Source organism: Mandrillus leucophaeus, unplaced genomic scaffold, assembly GCF_000951045.1.
Source record: "Mandrillus leucophaeus isolate KB7577 unplaced genomic scaffold, Mleu.le_1.0 Scaffold197, whole genome shotgun sequence".
Lineage (NCBI taxonomy): Eukaryota > Metazoa > Chordata > Mammalia > Primates > Cercopithecidae > Mandrillus > Mandrillus leucophaeus.
The window spans coordinates 404,392-424,316 of record NW_012101998.1 but is presented as its reverse complement, the minus strand read 5'-3'; the positions used below and the strand labels follow the sequence as shown (position 1 = coordinate 424,316).

The window sequence follows — 19,925 nt, the reverse complement described above, 5'->3', positions numbered from 1 at the left end:
GTCCCAAAGGCACGTGCCACAGACCTGGCTAATTTTTTTGTAGAGACTGGGTTTCACCAAGTTGCCCAGACTGGACTTGAACTCCTGGCCCCAAGCAATCCACCCACCTCAGTGTCCAAAGCGCTGGGATTACACGCATGAGGCACCACACCCAGCCGAGATGCTGTTATTTCTGATGCTACATCACAACAGGCAATAACAGTTTCTCTGCCTGACTCTCCAGAACCCAGGCACCAAGCTGAGGAGGCCTATGCAGCCACATAAAAAGGTCACATGTAGGTGTTCACATGCAACTGCCCTAGCTGAGGTCCCAGCCAACAGCATCAACCACCCAATTTGTGATGGAGCCTTCAGTTGTGTTGTCTGATAGAAACATGCGAACCATACACGTAGGCCGCATATGTAAATGGAAATTTTCTAGTAGTCACATTAAAATTCAATTTTAATACATTTAGTTTAACCTATCTAAAATACAGTCAATATAAAAACATTAAAATAGTTTAGTTTCTTTTTTTATACAAAGTCTTCGAAATCTGATGCACATTTTATACTTACAGTCCTATTTTCAATCAACACACTAGTCTCCATTCAGACTGGCCTCACTTCAACTGCTCAGTAGCCACCTGTGGCTACCATAGTGTTGCCACTTCAGATGACTCCACTGACCAACTGTCGATTCCAACCTTGAATTTTCCCAACTGAAATCCCAGACATCATGGGGTTACAAAGCTGTTCCTGCTGTGCCCTTTCTGAATCCTTGACTCACAAAATCTGTGAGCATAAATACTGGCAGCTAAGTGTGTGATGGTTTATTATACATCTGTAGTAACTGGGATGCTAGCCTATGAGAGTTCTGTAACTTATTTAAACATTTCCCTACTTACATGTTTCTCCCACATCTTTCCAGGATATTAGTGTAACCAATGGTGATGAGCAATACAAGCTCTGTAAGTTAGTCAAATTATTTCCTTAAATGTTTGAGGGTGGCATTTCTGGGTCAATGAGAACATACATTTAGATTTACATTCATGTTGCCAAACTGTTATCCAAAGCAGCTTAACCAGTTCTTACTAACAATCATCTATGTGTGTGCAACTGTGTTTCTTTTGATTAAATCTGGCCCTTTTCAGTCATGAGTTGAATACTTAGATATTTTCTATTTCATAACATTCTTCTTCAAGTTTGCTTTATTTCTTTTACATTTTGAACTATATCTGTGATATAGTTTTATCATAAAATATTCAGGTAATGCATTGACTACACAAAAGAAGTACTATACTATTATTCTTTACTTTGGATCTTTTTCAACTTAATGTTATAGACAGCTTTCCCTGTCAGCTCATAAAAGTCTAACTCACCAAATGTTAATTAATTAAAGGACTGTCTTTTAATTAAATGTTGAGTGACTACATGGTAGTCCAAAGACTGCATGTATCTTAATTTAAACATTCCCCTGATGACAGACGTTATAGTGACTCCAGCTCTTCATTACTACAACACTGTACTTTTTAATTAGATTTTAAATATAAATGGTAGGTCAAAGGGTCAAAGTTCGTAGGCATAATCATTTATATTTATTTTTCTGATAATTGTACATTCATATCCAAGACCATTTCTCCACTGGAATTTTTATATTTATGTATTTTTAAGGACTCTCTAGATATTCTAAGTGTTATCTGTTAAATATGATGATGGTAATATTTTCTCCAAGTTCAGCGCTTTGTATTTTAATACTGAGAAGCCTCTAGCTGCAGAAACTAAAAGCTTTTAGTTTCTGTGTGGCATTTGTCTTGTTTTTATGATTTCTGAGTTTTCTCATATTGGAAGATAACTACACTAAGTTACAGAAGACACATGAATGATGCCTGATTAAATATTTCATTTCAAAGAACACAGCCAAAGTCAAAATTTCACTTCATCATACCAATATAGGTTGAGTACCCCTCGTCTGAAATGCGTGAGATCAGAAGTATTTAGGATTTCAGACTTTTTTGGACTTTGCAATATTTGCACGCACAAAATAAGGAATCTTGAAGATGCATTTTAACTGCAACCCATCACATAAGGTCTGTTGTGGAATTTTGCACCTGTTGGTGCTCAGAAAAGTTTTGGATTTTGGAGCACTTCAGATTTCAGATTTTCCGATTATGGATGCTCAACTTATTCTACATCCTCCTCAAAGATAACTGCTGTTAGCTGAGTGTGGTGGCACATGCCTGTAGCCCCAGCTACTCCAGAGACTGAAGTGGGAAGTTGTTCAAGCCCGAGTTCAAAACTACAGTGAGCTATGATCACATGGCATACTTACTCTTAAAGTACTCTTACTTTAAGAGTAAGAGCTAGTCTCTTAAAAAAAAAAAGAGAGAGAGAGAGAGAGAGACACACAGAGAGAGATAACTGCTGTTAAGATTGGTCTTTATTTTTCCAGGTCTTTTTGAATGCATATAATATAGGTTTCCTGCAACTTGCTTCTTTAACTTAACAAGGTATCATGGGGATATTTTTACTGTCGTATTTTTTTACTTAGAGATGGAGTCTTGCTATGTTGCCCAGGCTGGAGTGCAGTGGCTATTCACACACACAATCATAGTGCATTACAGACTCAAACTCCTGGGCTTAAGCAATCCTCCTGTCTCAGCCTCCCAAGCAACTGGAACTACAGGCATATGCCACCATGCCTGGCTTTGTACAGTATTTACAGCTCCACCTCATTCTTTTCAATTAGCACGCAGTATGCTATAACTACTTCCGTACTGACATACATTTAGCTTATTCAAATATTTCACTAGTACAAACCTCACAATGAATATCCTCACAAGTGAGATGTTCTCGCAGAAGTACACAGAGTATTTCTGTTAAATGCATGATTTATTTAATGTCTCCTCTATGACGGTCAGAAGGAATAAACTACTCTGCACAATTTGCCACACTAACTACATTTCGTGGCTCTTTCTTTGTTATGAATTTCCTTATGTTGTTTAAGGGCTGAACTTTGGGGAAAAGCTTTCCCACATTCATTACATTTATAAGGTTTTTCCCCAGTATGGAGTCTCTGATGTTCAACAAGGCCTGAGCTGTGCCGAAAGGCTTTCCCACATTTCTTACAGTGATAGGGTTTTTCTCCAGTATGAATTCTCTGATGTCCAGTAAGGGTTGAGCTCTTTGTAAAGGCCTTCCCACAGTCACGACACTGATAGGGTTTATTTCCACTATGAGTTTTCTGATGACCAGCAAAGGATGAGCTATACCTGAAAGATTTTCCACATTTACTGCAGTGATAGGGTTTCTCTCCAGTATGCATTCTTTGGTGACTAACAAGAGTTGAGCTCTTCCTAAAGGCTTTTCCACATTCATTACACTGATATGGCTTCTCACCAGTATGGATTTTCTGATGTTCCAACACAGTTGAGTTATCCCTGAAAGCTCTCCCACACTCGTTACATTTAAAAGGTTTCTCTCCACTGTGTATTCTTTCATGACGAGTAAGGGCTGCATTCTGAGCGAAGGCTTTCCCACAGTCATTACATTTGTAGGGCTTCTGGCCAGTATGAATTCTCTGATGACTTAAAAGGATTGAGTTCTTTCTGAAAGTTTTTCCACATTCAATGCATTTGTGGGGTTTCTCCCTAGAATGAATTCTCTGATGGTGGATAAACGTTGAGTGCTTCTTCAGGAACTTCCCACATTCAACACATCTATAAGGCTGTTTGCCTGCATGAACCTTATGGTGATTTAAAAGGGATGAACTGTTCATAAAGGCGATGCCACATTCTTTACACTTATGTGGTTTCTCACTGGTATGATTTCTCTGGTGGCTAATGAAGGACGAATTGTATTTGAAGACTTTCCCACATTCCTTGCACTTATAGTTCTTCTCTGTGGAGCTTCTGCCCTCCCAGTCCAGGCCTTTTTCCATCATGACACTTTTCCTTCGCTCTCCCACAACAGATCCTGCAGAAGTGCTTTGCTTTAGGGCTGACATCTTTGTTTCAAACCAGTAATCCTGGACTGAAAGAAAATTTAAAAAATTCAAACGTTCTTTATGTCGAAATGCTGAAAGTGAGAGTTGTGCAAGGACTTGAATAATGTTCTATGCTACATAACTAAAGGTTATGAAAAATTATTAATATGTCCCATTTGTGATTCTTGCTGAGAAAAGATGGCCAGGCTAAGGGCAGGAGAAGTATGACTTTAAAGAAAAGAAGAGAATCTGCACTATAAACATTGCATTTAAAGAATGCCGTGGGCACCTAAGAAGTTGCAAAGTTAGGAAGACAACACAGGAAACAGCTAAAAAAGAAAAAAGACAATGTCAGAATAAATACAAAATTGAGGAGAAAGGCCAGAGTCACAAAGAAAGCTATAATTACTACTAGGACAGATTTCTGCAGGTGGTATATTTGAGAACATTATGATGTCACCAAGAACTTGAGAAAAATATTTCTCTGTGAGGATTTAACAGTGAACCAATATTCAATTGCTCAGGAGAAAAAAGAAAATAGAAAAAATATTCAAGGAACAAAAATAGTTCTCAGGACAATAAGATTTTACTATAAACTAAATTTTTAACATATCTAAAAAACAACATACCCATGCCAGGCACGGTGGCTCATGCCTGTAATCCCGGCACTTTGGGAGACCGAGGCAGGTGGATTACTTGAGGTCAGGAGTTCAAGACCAGCCTGGCCAGCGTGGCGAAACCCTGTCTCCACTAAAAATGCAAAAATTAGCCTGGTGGCACATGCCTTTAATCCCAGTTACTCGGGAGGCTGAGGCAGGAGAATCGCTTGAACCTGGAGGCAGAAGTTGCAGTGAGCTGAGATAGTGCCACTGCACTCCAGCCTGGGTGACAGAGCAAGACTTCGTCTCAAAAAAAAAAGAAAAAAGAAAAAAACACACACAATCAATGGGTATACTATGTGAATTTTCTCTAGCTTTTTACAAAGTACAGACACAAGACCCCAGACAGACAGAGCAAAATGATTCAGATAAAAACATTCTGAAAAACTAATAGAGACAAACTTGTAGTAAAATTAACAATCACCAACCAATTGTTTCACTAAATGCACTTTTCTTACAAACATAAGTTGTATCTATCTATACCTAAAGATATATACACATACATATATTTATATGTATTTATACTTAGTAGTCTAGGGAGAAATTCCATACAACAGATATTAGAGCTAAGATTTATCTTTTCAAGGAAATGCAAGTTGAAGGTGAAGCCCAGTCAGAAACAGCCCCGATTCTTCCAATGGTCTTTGATGGGATATGTGTTTAATGTATTATGATCAAACTAGAGAATATTTCAAGATACTGATTGTCACGCTGCCAACGTGAAGACACATATGGGTACTTGTTCTATGACAAAGGTGGTCTTGCAAAGCAGTGAGGAAGAGGAGGCTCTGCATTAGCACATTTCAGGAGAAAAAAATAAATATAAACCCTACCTCATATGATGCACAAAAATCCATTCCAAGAGGATGGTAAATGCAAACAAAAAAAAACACATAATAAAGCTTCTAGAAATTAACACAGAAGAATATCTTCGTGATCTTGGGAAAAGAAAAAATATTAAAATCACAAAAATAATAAATGTTAATAAATAATTGTTAATAATATATAATTTAAAATAAGCATTTTAAATAAAGCATGACACAAAAAAGCACTGACAAAGAAGAAAGAGATTGATCAACTGGAAGAACTCGGCTGGGTACAGTGGCTCATGCCTATAATCCCAGCACTTTGGGAGGCTGAGGCAGGAGGATGGCTTGAGGCCAGGAAGTCCAGACCCACCTGGGCAACATAGCATGTCTCCATCTCTACAAAAAAAAAACATGTTGGCCGGGCACGGTGGCTCAAGCCTGTAATCCCAGCACTTTGGGAGGCCGAGACGGGCGGATCACGAGGTCAGGAGATCGAGACCATCCTGGCTAACACGGTGAAACCCCGTCTCTATTAAGAAATACAAAAAAACTAGCCGGGCAAGGTGGCGGGCGCCTGTAGTCCCAGCTACTCGGGAGGCTGAGGCCGGAGAATGGCGTGAACCCGGGAGGCGGAGCTTGCAGTGAGCTGAGATCCGGCCACTGCACTCCAGCCTGGGTGACAGAGCGAGGCTCCGTCTCAAAAAAAAAAAAAAAAAAAAAAAAAAAAAAAAAAAAAAAAAAAAAAACATGTTTTTAATTAGCTGAGCATGGTAGCATGTGTCTGTAGTCCCAGCTATTCAGGAAGCTGAGACAGGATTGTTTGAGCCCTGAAAAAGGAATAACTGCTATTCATCAAGACCATTAACAGTCAGTAACAATACAGAGAGGGTGGTACAATACATGTAATCAGTAACAGGCTCTTGAAATAGCTACCCAATCAGAGATGCTCTATAAGGACCAATAAATACTCTAAAAGGTCTTTTTTTTTTTTTTTTTTTTTTGACATGGAGTCTCACTCTGTCACCCAGGCTGGAGTGCAGTGGCGCAATCTCAGCTCACCGCAACCTCCACCTCCCAGGTTCAAGCAATTCTCCTGTCTTAGCTCCCCAAGTAGCTGGGACTACAGGCATGTGTCACTACACCCAGCTGATTTTTTGTATTTTTAGTAGAGACAGGGCTTCACCATGTTGGCCAGGCTGGTCTCGAATTCCTGACCTCAGGTGATCCGCCCACCTCAGCCTCCCAAAGTGCTGGGATTACAGGCAAGAAGCACTGTGCCCAGCCCTAAAATGTCTTTAACCTCATTAGATATAGAGACATGGATATGAAAACCACAATGAGGCACACTGCACATCCACCAGAATGACTAACTTCACAAGACTGACCACAGGAAGTGCTAGCCAGGACATGGGACAAGGAGTGCTCTCACACACTGATGAAGGAGTATAACTGGGTACAAAACTCTGGAAGATCATTTGACATTATATACTAAAGCTGAATACATGCCCAACAGAAATGTAGCCACATAGGAACCAAAAAATAATTTATAAGAATGTTTACAGCACTTCTAATAGCCAAAAGCTGGAAAATGGCATATACGCATCTGAATATAAGACAGAAACTGAGGTAGAGTCACACAATGAGACATTCCACAGCAGTGATTTTCCAAGCATGGGCTCCAGCCCCACAGCACCAGCATCAGCATGCCTGAGAACCTGCTGAATAAAGAACTCTGCAGGGGGCCCCACAACTGTACTGCAGCATGCATTCTGAGGCACGCTAGAGTTTTCAGAAGCATGGATCCACAGCAAAGAAATAAATAAAAATGATGAATGAATTTGAAAAAATGTTATGCATAAGCCAGACAAAAAAATTATATGTACTATATGATTCCATTCACATAAAGTTAAAAAAAGGCAAAAATAAACTATAGTGTTAGTTCAAGGGGAGGAGAATGGGTAATAACTGGGAGGAATTATGATGCGATTTACTCAGGTATTGCCAAAGTTCTATTTTTTAACCTAAGTTTTGGTTACATGGGTATTGAGTTTTAAAATACTAATTTGGGCTGTACACATATTTTATCAGCTTTTCTAAATATGTGTTAATTTTTTTAAAGGCTTTAAGAAAGAAAAGGAGAGTCTAGCTTATAAATATCTTAGTACTTCAATCACAGAAATCAAAACACAAATTGCAAAATAACTAAAAAATAATGACAACTCTACATATTGTAACCTACTGAATATAACTAAAACATTACATAGACAAAGTTTAAGGCTTTAAATATTTACATTACATCAATAAGAAAGAAGAAAAATCAATTAATGAATAACTAAAATGTTTAGGAAAAAGTAAATAAACCCAAGGAAAGCAAAAGGGAAAAGGAACTTAAGACTCAAAACACAGAAAACAGTAACACTAATAAATACACCCAAATGCTCTTCTTCAAAAAAATAAAACAGAGCTAATAAAGGGGAAATAGGAAAACATAGGAAATGGGAAAAAGACAAAGTAAGAAATCAGGGAAAATAACCAAAGATGCAGAGGATATTACTAAAAGAGTTATAAAAAGCTACTTTGTTTAACACAAATAACTTACAACCTTGAATTACTCCATAGTTTTTAGGAAATTATAAATTACTAAAACTGTTTCCTAGAGAGAGAAAATCTATTTGGACAAGTCACTACTGACAACACTGTCAAAAAAATACCCCCAATTCCTCCCTTCTGCTCCCATCACAATAAATAAGCAAAAACGGGACAAAGGACCCAAACCTCTAGGGAACAGCTATCATGTGAGTTAAACTAGACTAAAGGATAAAAATATGAAAGACCAAAAAATGTTTTATGAAAGTATTACAAAATTAAAGTCAAAGCCCAATGAAAATGGGCAGATGAAAAAGAAAATGTAAATACATTTAAGTCTCTCTGCAAAAATTTAAATAAAAGATTAGCAAATGGAATCATCTACTGTCACATTCAGAGAATGATATAATGTGTCATGGTCAAGATAATTGAGAATAAAATCTACCACACAAACAGATCAAAATGGAAAAGACAGATATTTCCACATATCTTGAAAGAGCATTTAATAAAATTCAGCAATCATGCTTGATTTAAAAAACTAAAATTTCTTAACAAAACATATGAACGAAATACTTCCTTTAAATAACAATGTATGTGTATCCCAACTCAATAGCCAGCTTAAATGAGAAGCCCAGACACAATGCAAAGATGCAAAGATAAGCATATCCATCATTACCTTTGTTAATATAAAGTTGATATAAAACAAACTTTTTAAAAAAAAATCTGTGATATATATGATACACAATTAATTTCCTGAATGTATAAAGAAGCCTTCACATTGACAATTTTTATTGTCCAACAATCTAACAGTAAAATGGGCAAAGGACTGGAACAGGCAGTTCTCAGGAAAAATAAACACAAGGGTTGCTGAAAATGTTGAAACATGCTAAATCACGCTCCTGATAAGAAAAAGGCAAATTAAAATTACAATAAAATACTTTCACCTCTCAGACTGGCAAGGATCAAAGCATATAAGACACCGTTGACAAGCGATGATAAAAGTGGCACTCATATGTTGTCATTAGGAGTATAAACATGTACTATCTCTATGAATAGTGGAAATACCCACCAAATTTGGTGGATTTTAAAATTTTAACCTTTAACAATTCTTATAGGAATTTATTCTACAGATTTACTTGTACACAAGAGAATTGATGTGTATGAGGATAACCACTGCAACACTGGTCAGAGTCATTATGTCCACTAAAGAGAACTGATTACATAAATTATAGGACATCCATAAAGTGGAACACTATGCAGGCATTAAAAAGAAAGATAAGCTGGCATGGTGGCGCATGCCTGTAATCTCAGTACTTTGGGAAACTGAGGGAAGAGGACAGCTTGAGGCCACGAGTTCCAGACCAGCCTGGACAAAATAGTGAGATCTCATCCCTACAAAAACACATTTAAGAATAAATACATAAATAAAATTAAAAATAAAAAAAATTAGCCAGGTGTGGTGGCATGCTCCTGTGGTCCCAGCTACTCAGGAGGCTGAGGCAGGAGGATCGCATGAGCCCAGGAAGTGAAGGCTGCAGTGAGCCATGATCAAGCCACTGTACTTCAGTCTAGGAAACAGAGTGAGACTCTGTTTCCAAAAGAAAGAAAGAGAGGGAGAGAGGAGAGAGAGAGAGAAGCTCTAAACAATATAGTTATGTCAAATGACTTCTAAGACATAAATGCCAAAGTAACAGGCAAAAGAGCGTGCTACCATGTACTTAAAGAATTCATGGATACTCTCACAAAGTACACATCACATATGCAAATCTCCACAAGAAACTGATACAGGGATGCCTCTGGGGAGGGGAACTGAGTGATGAGAAAGGTATGTGAAGGAGACTGCATACCATTTGAACCATCTGAATGTGGTACCATAAGCATGTCTAACAACTAACAGAAAGGGAAATATACACACACACACAAAAAAAAAACCATAAAATACTGAATGGTTGTAAAGTCTTTGTAGAAAGATTTACTAGTCCTCTAAGCAGATGAAAGAAATATTAGGGGAAACATTGCTTGTTTTCATTACCTCTAAGTTTTAAACATTCTATTTCAAATAACAACCAAAATTAAAACAGAAAGAACAGAGAATAAAGAAGACTGAGCGACTTTTGTTACTATATAAAGAATCTACACAAGAATTTACAGGGAAATGTTAAACATAGTAAGAATAGAAGGAATTACTTCAAAAGCATCCCACCCACAACCAGCAAAGACCTAGGTTAAGCAAGACTATGTATTACTACTATTTTACATGAAATACAGTTATAAACATTCTCCTGAGGATGACAGAGGCAAAATGACAATTAGAGTTTTAGAAGAAGAAATACTGGCAGGATAAATATTTTAGGTGAGAGAAATATTCAGGCTTAGAGATTTAGAAATGAACTATGGCACAGAGAAAGTGATATAGAGAAACATATACAAAGCATACACAGAAAAAAATGGGAGCCAAGAGCAAAGGACAGTAGAAAAGAGAAATAAAAGAAGATTCGTAAGAAAAGGAAAGAAAATGCTTCCCCAACAATGTGTTCGCCAAAATCGCAATTACCTGAGAGCTAGAAAACCATGCTTACATTTGGAATCTGCGACTACCACCAGGAAGCGGTATACAGTGAGTTAGCAAGCTTCCATGAGAGTGGGTAAGGAATGGAAAATGAACAGGGGCCAGGTGTGGTGGCTCACACCTGTAATCCCAGCACTTTGAGAGGCCAAGGTGGAAGGATCACTTGAGGCCAGGAGTTCGAGACCAGCCATGACTAATATAGCGAGACACCATCTCTACATAAAATAAAAATTTAAAAATTAGGCAAGCATAGTGGTGCACGCCTGTAGTCTCAGCTACTCCTACTCAGGAGTCTGAGGCGGGAAGATGGCTTGAGTCCAGAGTTTGAGTTTGCAGTAAGCTATGATTACATTCCAGCCTGGGCAACAGGGCAAGACTCTGTCTCAAAAAATATAAAAGAAAGGAAATGGACCAGAAGTAGAAAGAAACAAAAGATAGCCTGGTGAATGCCTGGAAAGAGAGAGAGAAAAATCACATAAAGAGCTTGAGGATTTCAGAGGGCTGGGAGATGGCACAGATGGGCCTGAGGCCCTCAGGAAGGGAGAAGCCCTCCCAAGTACAGAAAGACTGGGGAGAAAAGCAGCCAGCCACTTCACAGGAGGATGACATCAAAAGAGGAAACTAGTGCCCTTCTGCACCGACAGGGCACTCAGAGATGAGCTTTCCACTCAGGAGCCCCCGTACCGTTCCGTGTGCTCCGCTGCTGCTGGGATGTTTCCCACCCACTCACCTGCACGTGGGCCTGATGGAGCCTCTCGCACCTCCATCCAGGGCTCTGCCCCTTCCTCCAACTGAGTGATTAGTTTTGGTTTGGAAGAGAGAAGCCCTGTTCATAAAGAAAAAGGATCTTAGAAGAAGAAGAAAAAAAATGAATGAAAAGGAATGTGATGGTGGTTACAAGCACAAACAGTCACTCCAGACCTCAGTGTCAACTTGAGCATCTGCAAGGAGCACGGACAGGTTAGAGAGGCCTCGAGGGTGGCACCCAGGATGTCCAACTCATGCAGTAAAGCAAATGAAGGGGGCAAAGTCAATTAGAAAACCAGGTCCTCCTGGAGGACGAGAAACTCCTATTTTGGGAGGCAGATGAATCATGACACAGAAACGTTCCAGAACTGGGCTAGTTGGTACCACAAAGCTACCCATCTTAACTCTGTATGGCTCTGACCTTTCTTGAGGGGTGGAAGGGGCATAAACTCCAGCCTCTAAGCCCACACTTAAGAAAAACAAAACAAAAAACACATCATTTAAGATTTTTTTCAATACCCCAAACCATTCACCCTGTGAAAACACAAGGTTGCCCAGCAGACCAATCTTGAGTCAACGAGAAAGTCATCCTCACCCACAGACACCAGATTCCCATAGTTCTCCAGCATCACATCCCTGTACAGGGCCCGCTGAGCAGCATCCAGGTGTCTCCACTCAATCCGGGTAAAGGCCACGGCCACATCCCCAAATGTCAGCAGTCCCTGCAAAACCAAACCCAATTCTGGTCATCCAGGAACCCCTAAGGGAAGCATCCCAAGAGAAGGAAGCAAGGTGGTCAAAGCCAGCTTCTGACAGTTCCAACGGTGCTCATGGAAATGAACAAGTAAAAGCTGCGGGCTGGGGGGAGGTGGGACTCCTCCCTCAAGTGTGTTCTTCCTGCATGCCTGTCCTGCTTCCTCCTCCATGCCTGGCCTCTGCTCACCCCACCCTTCATGTCACCTTGTCAAAAAGGTCTCTTTCTCCACCCCATCCTCTGCCACTCTGTCTCGAAACCCACTTCATTTTTCTTCACAGGATTTCTCACCACCTGGCAGGAGAGGTTTGCACTGACTGTAAGCATCCTCTCTAATGTGAGCTCCAGGGGGACAGTGTGGGTCACTGTTGCCTCCCAGTCAAAAACACGGCCTGACACAAAAGTGTTCAGGCTTTGTTCCATCAACAAATGAATAGAAACTTTGAAAAGACATGGAAAGTGATTAGCTTTATCCGAAAATTTACAGGGAGTATGATCTAACTCTGGGGCAGAATATTTTTAAAAAAGAAAAAAAAATTGCTTTTCATAACAGTAACAACTTACTAGGTACCACCCACGGTGCTAAACCCTGAGATATATATCATCTCTCTAAATTTCTGCCATAACTATATAAAGTAAAATCTATTTTGTAGCTAAAGACACAAAGGTTCAGAGAGTTGGAAGAACTTGCTCAAGGTCCCAGGGCTGGTTGAAGGTACAGTATAAAAGGAAGCTATAAAAAGTAGGAATGAAACTAGAACAAATTGGAATGGTTATGAAATATTAAAAGAAAAAAGAGTAGGCCTTAAAAATATGCAAAAGGTGTTTCAAATGAAATTACTTGACTTGTTAGAACAGTAGAAATGTAGCTAATCTTTAATTTTTTTAATTTTATTTACTTCTATAATAGATACTCAAATGTTTATCACTTTCTTTCAAAATACCAACTACATAATCAGTTTCTCAAAATCCTTCAAAACCTAGTTTTCTCCAGGATAAAGGCAAACTCCAGTCTGGGATTCTAGACCATGAATGTTTCCAACTTTCTCAGGCCAGTTTGTTCATGGTTCTGCCATAATGACTTCATTCAGGCAGCGCTTTCCCCTAGTATCCTCTGCGATTACGCATCTCATTTATATTCTTCAGGAAGAACTAAGGCTTCCACTACTCCACCCCTCCCACCCCACCACACACTAAAGGTCAAGAGAGCACTGCTATCACCCTATGTCTTTATGGCCTACGTCTTTATATGCTAATATGTATTTTTTTCATCATCTGCCAGGTTGCAAAGTACTTTTCTGTTTCTAGCACTCTAGAAAACATGGGTAGCAATAATCTATTTGGTGAACGACTACCTAATGGGTAGAGAGGATGGAAATAGTGAGACCCATCCAGGATTGGTTCAGGTAGCTTGGTCCACACACAGGGCAGGGCATCCTCTGGGCAAGAAGCATAAGCCCCACCTCGCTGAAACACGTGGCTTCTCAAGAAATGGAAAAATCAAACTTGCCTGGATCTGGGCTCTTGGGGCCATCTGTCTCCTGAACTGTTCTCCCAGGCAAGGGCAGAGAATTCTGCGTAAGTCAATCTGGGAAAGAAGAGAGGAAATATGAGGAAGTCCCTCCGTGCCCTAGCCTAGCTAGAATCTGCCCTCTGGACCAGGCCCCCGCCCGCCCGTTCCCTCCACGGGTGGGCAGACAGGTCCAGGTGGGTACGCTCAGGAAGAAAGGAAAAGGAACGGCTGCTGGGATCCGTCCTGGACTGCAGCCAGCTCCACGCCAAGCACTTTTGGCAGCACGGGGGGACGGCCTTGTCAGTGGCCCAATCTGTCTGCCAGGGCGCAAGCCTGGAGCGCTCTGTGATGCACCAGTCTCGGGCGGTCGCTCCACATGGCTCAGCCACTGTGGGTAGGCCCTGCCCACCGCCGCCGTCCCCTCCCATCCCGGCTCGCCCCTCGACCCGCCCCTGGGAAAGGCGAGGAGCACCCGCCAGGGGCCCGAGGCTTCAGGGACCCAGCCTGGTGGCGGCCGCTGACAAACCAAACCTAGCCGGCAGGGCTGCGGAGCTGCACACCCAGAGAGACAGCGACCACGCCACGCTGTCCAGACAGTAGCTACCAGCCAGCTGCTGGTGCAGCTCTCGCCCCACGCGGGGGCGGACCGGACCGGAAGCGGAAGTGGCTGCGGCCGCGGAGGCCTCTGGGAAACGTAGTCTGCGTCGCTCGGGAGTCTTAGGGGCTCCATCCGCAGAGCAGGTTGGCATCACCTGGGAATCTTTGAAAAGTGAAGGTGCGGGAAGTGGAGAGCGGCTGATCGCAATCGGGAGGTGGTACATTATGACTGATATGCAAAATCTGGTAGAAAAATTGGACAGGGCAGTGGGCTGCCTAGAGGCAGTATGCCATACCTCTGACATGCACCGTGGGTATGGAGACAGTCCTTCAAAAGCAGGAACAGCTCCGTATGCGCAGGCATTTGACTCGCTTGCCTGTCCTGTGGCAGAGTACTTGAAGATCAGTAAAGAGATTGGGGGAGACGTGCAGAAAGATGCGGAGATGGTCCACACAGGTTTGAAGTTGAAGTGAACTCTCTTGGTTACAGCTTCTCAGTGTCAACAGCCGGCAGCTTTCCGATTTGTTGGCACCCATCTCAGAACAGATCAAAGAAGTGATAACCTTTCGGGAGAAGAACCGAGGCAGCAAGTTGTTTAATCACCTGTCAGCTGTCAGCGAAAGTATCCAGGCCCTGGTTTGGGTGGCTATGGCTCCCAATCCTGGCCCTTATGTGAAAGAAATGAATCATGCTGCAGTGTTTTATACAAACCGAGTCCTTAAAGAGTACAAAGATGTGGATAAGATGCATGTAGACTGGGTCAAAGCTTATTTAAGTATACGGACAGAGCTGTAGGCTTACATTAAGGAGTTCCATACCACCGGACTAGCCTGGAGCAAAACGGGGCCTGTGGCAAAAGAACTGAGTGGACTGCCATCTGGACCCTCTGCTGGATCAGCTACTCCTCCCCCACCACCAGGCCCCCCTCCTCCGCTAGTCTCTATCAGTTCAGGCTCAGATGAATCCACTTCCCTCTCAGCACTGTTTGCGCAGATTAATCAGGGGAAGAGCATCACAAATGCCCTGAAACATGTATCTGATGACATGAAGACTCACAAGAACCCTACCCTGAAGGCTCAGAGTGGTCCAGTATGCAGTGTCCCCAAGCCATTCTCTGCACCTAGACCCCAAACCAGCCACAAAGAAAGAGCCAGCTGTACTTGAACTGGAGGGCAAGAAGCAGACAGTGGAAAATCAGGAAAATGTTTCCAACCTGGTGATTGATGACACAGCTGAAACACGCAGCTTACATATACAAGTGTGTCAACACGACATTGCAAATCAAGGGCAAAATTAACTCCATTACAGTAGATAACTGTAAGAAATTTGGTCTGGTATTCGATGATATAGTGGGCATTATGGAGATAATCAACAGTAGGTGCCGAGACCAGCTTGGTTGGGGAGACCCTAACTCAGCGGTGCTAGAGGAATTAAAGACACACACACAGAAATATAAAGGTGTGAAGTGGGAAATCAGGGGTCTCACAGCCTTCAGAGCTGAAAGCCCCGAACAGAGATTTGCCCACATATTTATTAACAGCAAACCAGTCATTAGCATTGTTTCTATAGATATTAAATTAACTAAAAGTATCCCTTATGGGAAACGAAGGGATGGGCCGAATTAAAAGAATAGGTTAGGCTAGTTAACTGCAGCAGGAACACACTCTTAAAGACACAGATCACTCATGCTTTCATTTGTGGCTTAAGAATGCCTTTAAGCTGTTTTCTGCCCCGGGCAGGCCAGGTGTTCCCTGCCCTCATTCCTGTAAACCCACAACCTTCCAGCATGGGCATTAGGGCCATTATGAACATGTCACAGTGCTGCAGAGATTTTGTTTATGGCCAGTTTTGGGGCCAGTTTATGGCCAGATTTAGGGGGGGGCTTGCTCCCAACAAGTAGGGATGTCAAAGTTTAGGTAATGAGTAAAGTGCCAACCATTTCAATCAACAAAACAGATGGCTGCCATGCTTACCTGTGGAAGAATTCTCTGGATTGTGAAATAGTGAGTGCCAAATCTTCTGAGATGAACGTCCTCATTCCTACAATAGGCAGTGACTTTTGTGAATTCCCAGTTCCTGAGCAGTTCAAGACCCTCTGGAATGGGCAGAAGTTGGTCACTACAGTGACAGAAATTGCTGGATAAGCAAAGTGCCACTGGGTTCTTTGCCCTCCCTTCATACCATGGGATAAATTTGTATCAAGACGGTTCTTTTCTAGATTTCCTCTACCTTTCTGCTCTTAAAACTGCTTCTCTGCTCTGAGAAGCACAGCTACCTGCCTTCACTGAATTATACCTCAGGCTGAGATTTGCAGTGGGATAGCAGGTCAGGTGATCTTCTGCAGGAAGGTATAGCTTTTCCATATTAGCTCAACCATGCCACCAGTCCATTCTTAAGGAACTGCCGACCAGGCTAAAATGATGCATTTTAGCTTTGAGTTTTGGAGGTTATTCTACCAACAAACAGTCCATTGGGAGGAAAACAGTCCAAGGAATTAACAGATCAGAATGTTCACACTGGTTAATCTTTTTCTAATGATGAGCATGAAGGTAGCAGAAGCTGGTGTGTTTCCAACTGGTTCTTCTAACCAAACTAATTTTTCATTATTGACAAATGAGGCAAGGGTTACACTGGACTGAAGGCTGAGGCTTGGCCATCTAGCATTCCACGCAAAATGGTTTCCTATAAGCATTCCTTTTATTCACTATTCTATCCTAGTTCTGCCTCAACCATGAGATAGGAGAGTCTCCGATACTAGCTGCTACAGCAGTGCCCTTCATCCAAGGCAGTTAAAGAAGTATTGGACCCTTTCTTTCTCTGGGATCCCTACCCAGCACCTTCCTACAGAGATTTTAAAAAAAAAAAAGGAAAAACAACACGCCATTCCAAGGAGTCTGGCACACCTGAATCCTCCTTCCCTGCTAGGTGCCTGTCACCTGTCTTCACTGCCTCCTTTTCCTTGTCATGCTCACCAGCTTATGGCTTCTGTCCAAGCACCTGAACAGGGGACCAAAACCTCCACTGCAAGCTGCTTTTAGGTCTTGATTTATGTAAGAATCTTGCACAGCACTGCTAATGTAAATTTCAGTTTTTTCCCTCTAGGACAAACACTTACCAAAATATGCAACTTTTTTGGTGGGAAAAGAGATTGTCCTGAGATTTCTACCCATTTCCTGAGGCCTGTGGAAATAAAACTTTATGTACTTAAAGTTATACAGAAAATAGAATAAAGTTAATACCAAAAAAAGAAAAAGAAAAGTGAAGGTGCCTGGGTCCCAGCTTCAGAGATTCTGAATTAATTGCCCTGAGTGTGGTCCTGGCATTGGGATTTTTAGAAGCCCCCAAGTGATTCTAATGTACTGCTTAGATTGACACCTGCCACCAGAAACTGATAAGCAAAATATGAAAGGCGTATTTTATGTGACTTTGGATAGCTATTTGTTTCCAAATAATCCTGTTTTTATTTCATACAAATAAAAAGCATGTTAGAAAAGTACATCATCTAGAACACTAAAAACATTATTTCCTCACCATTTGCTGACATAGAAAATGAAAGTAGGCTGAATCTGTTTTAACAAATGTATTATTTTCTAGGGAAAATATATGTTTCTATTTATTAACTCCAGGAATTAGAAAGCTAAGGGAGGAAAATGTATCTCTCTCATTCAATTAGGGCCTTTTTTTTTTTTTAAGAAAATTTCTCAGAATGGTTCATTCATTTACCAATTTACCAATGATTGACCGAAGCCCCACTATGTGCCACTCACTTCTGGATGCTAAGGATAGAACAGCTGACAAGCGTCTCTCCTAAAGTGGAGTCAGGCTCCTTTGCATCCTCCTTTCAACTATGCCTTGTCTCGGCCTGGTGAGCCGAGTTTTAGGCAAGAATCCTACAAAGCCACTTTATCAAGAATCATGACCAGGCACAGTGGCTCATGCCTGTAATCCTAGCACTTTGGGAGGCTGAGGCGGGCAGATTGCCTGAGTTCAGTAGTTCGAGACTAGCCTGGACAACACAGTGAAACTCCATCTCTTCTAAAATACAAAAGAAATTAGCTGGACGTGGTGGTGTGCACCTGTAGCTCCAGCTACTCGGGAGGCTGAGGCAGGAGAATTGCTTGAACCCAGGAGGTGGAGGTTGCAGTGAGCTGAGATCGCGCCACTCACTACATCGTAGATGACAGAGTGAGACTCTACAAAAAATAAAAGAATCCCACTTTTTCCATCCCGCTTTTTCCAGCAAGGGCACCTGAGGACCAGTCTTTCCTTACTTTGGGGGCTGGATCCAGAATCTGCATTTATTTATATATGGCTAACATTTGCTGAGTCCACAGGACATGCAGAGCCCTTTACAAATACATCATTGCACTGAGTCCTCACCACCAAAGAAGATACAATTATTATTCTCATTTTATAGATAAGGAAATTGGCTCAGAGAACGTAACTTGTCTTTGGTCCCTCACCTAGTAAATGGCAGAGCTGGGTACCAACAGTCATTGTTGGATCCCAAAGCAAAGCTGCCCCCATTGGCTTTCCATCATTCCTCGACTGTCTGAACTCCTTGCCTAAGCCGCGGCGCCCTCCACCCTTTCCTGCCTGCTTTGCCATCCTCACCTCTCCCTCTGCCAATCCTGCTCATGTGGCTCTGCCCCAGTGGCTTCCTTAGCCCCTTGCTTACCAAGCTTCATACCACCTAGGGAACTGGACCCATGCAGGAGCTGCCCTGGGCTCTTCCTTCTGCTTGCCTAACTTGGGCCCCAACTCTTGTCCTGGCCAACTCCTCTCCATCCTTCCTATCGGAACTAAAATATCGATTTCCCTTCTGTGGCCCAAGACTAAGAGATACCCTTTCTTAGTACACGCCACTGTAAGTGCTCCTGTGTGGGGCTTGGACAAAGTGTCAATTGCCAGTGGGCAGATGTAGGCAGAGCTTGCAGGAGTTACGTCAATCATTTGAAAAGAATGTTATTTACTGATAATACAGATTAAGGACTCAAAATGGGGGGTTGGGAGCAAGCCCCCAAAAATCTGGCCATAAACTGGCCCCAAAACTGGCCATAAACAAAATCTCTGCAGTGCTGTAACATGTTCATAGTGGCCCTAATGCCCACGCTGGAAGGTTGTGGGTTTACAGGAATAAGGGCAAGAAACACCTGGCCCACCCCAGGCAGAAGACAGCTTAAAGGCATTCTTAAGCCAAAACAATAGCAGGAGCGATCTGTGTCTTAAGGACGTCTTCCTGCTGCAGTTAACTAGCCTAACCTATTCCTTTAATTCGGCCCATCCCTTCATTTCCCATAAGGGATACTTTTAGTTAATTTAATATCTATAGAAACAATGCTAATGACTGGCTTGCTGTTAATAAATACATGGGCAAATCTCTGTTCAGGGATCTCAGTTCTGAAGGCTGTGAAACCCCTGATTTCCCACTTCACACCTCTGTATTTCTGTGTGTGTGTCTTTAATTCCTCTAGCGCCGCTGAGTTAGGGTCTCCCCGACCAAGCTGGTCTCGGCAATGGGGAGTTCACTGTTTCGATCACTACCAGCTAAAACTTACAGAGAGACGGGCTCTGTGCTAAATGCTTAAATTCCTCACTTCTTTAGCCACTTGGCAATGTGAAGGGAATGGTGTAATCTGTCCCCATTTTTCAGATGAACTCAAGGCCAAGTGGAGATGTGGTGCTCCAGCCAGTGGGCGGCACCAAGGCTGGCAAGAGGCTGGGCCAGG

The 19,925-nt window shown here is 41.9% G+C and overlaps 1 protein-coding gene and 1 pseudogene across 3 annotated transcripts; one reads left to right on the top strand and one right to left on the bottom strand.

The window, feature by feature from the left end:
• Positions 1-2,398: 2,398 nt before the first annotated feature.
• ZNF485 (zinc finger protein 485) lies at positions 2,399-14,258 on the bottom strand. Of its 3 annotated transcripts, none has more exons than XM_011978569.1 (5): positions 14,125-14,258; positions 13,596-13,673; positions 11,927-12,053; positions 11,315-11,410; positions 2,399-4,008 (listed from the first exon to the last, which is right to left on the bottom strand). In XM_011978569.1, exons 2-5 carry the CDS (start codon positions 13,617-13,619, stop codon positions 2,930-2,932), a joined length of 1,326 nt encoding a protein of 441 aa, XP_011833959.1. In that variant the 5' UTR covers positions 13,620-13,673; positions 14,125-14,258; the 3' UTR covers positions 2,399-2,929. The 3 variants fall into 3 exon arrangements, with proteins under 3 accessions (XP_011833959.1, XP_011833960.1, XP_011833961.1); XM_011978570.1 differs by having other exon boundaries at positions 14,130-14,251; XM_011978571.1 differs by having other exon boundaries at positions 14,098-14,231.
• A 162-nt stretch (positions 14,259-14,420) lies between these two features.
• LOC105538661 lies at positions 14,421-16,340 on the top strand (annotated as a pseudogene).
• Positions 16,341-19,925: the final 3,585 nt, after the last annotated feature.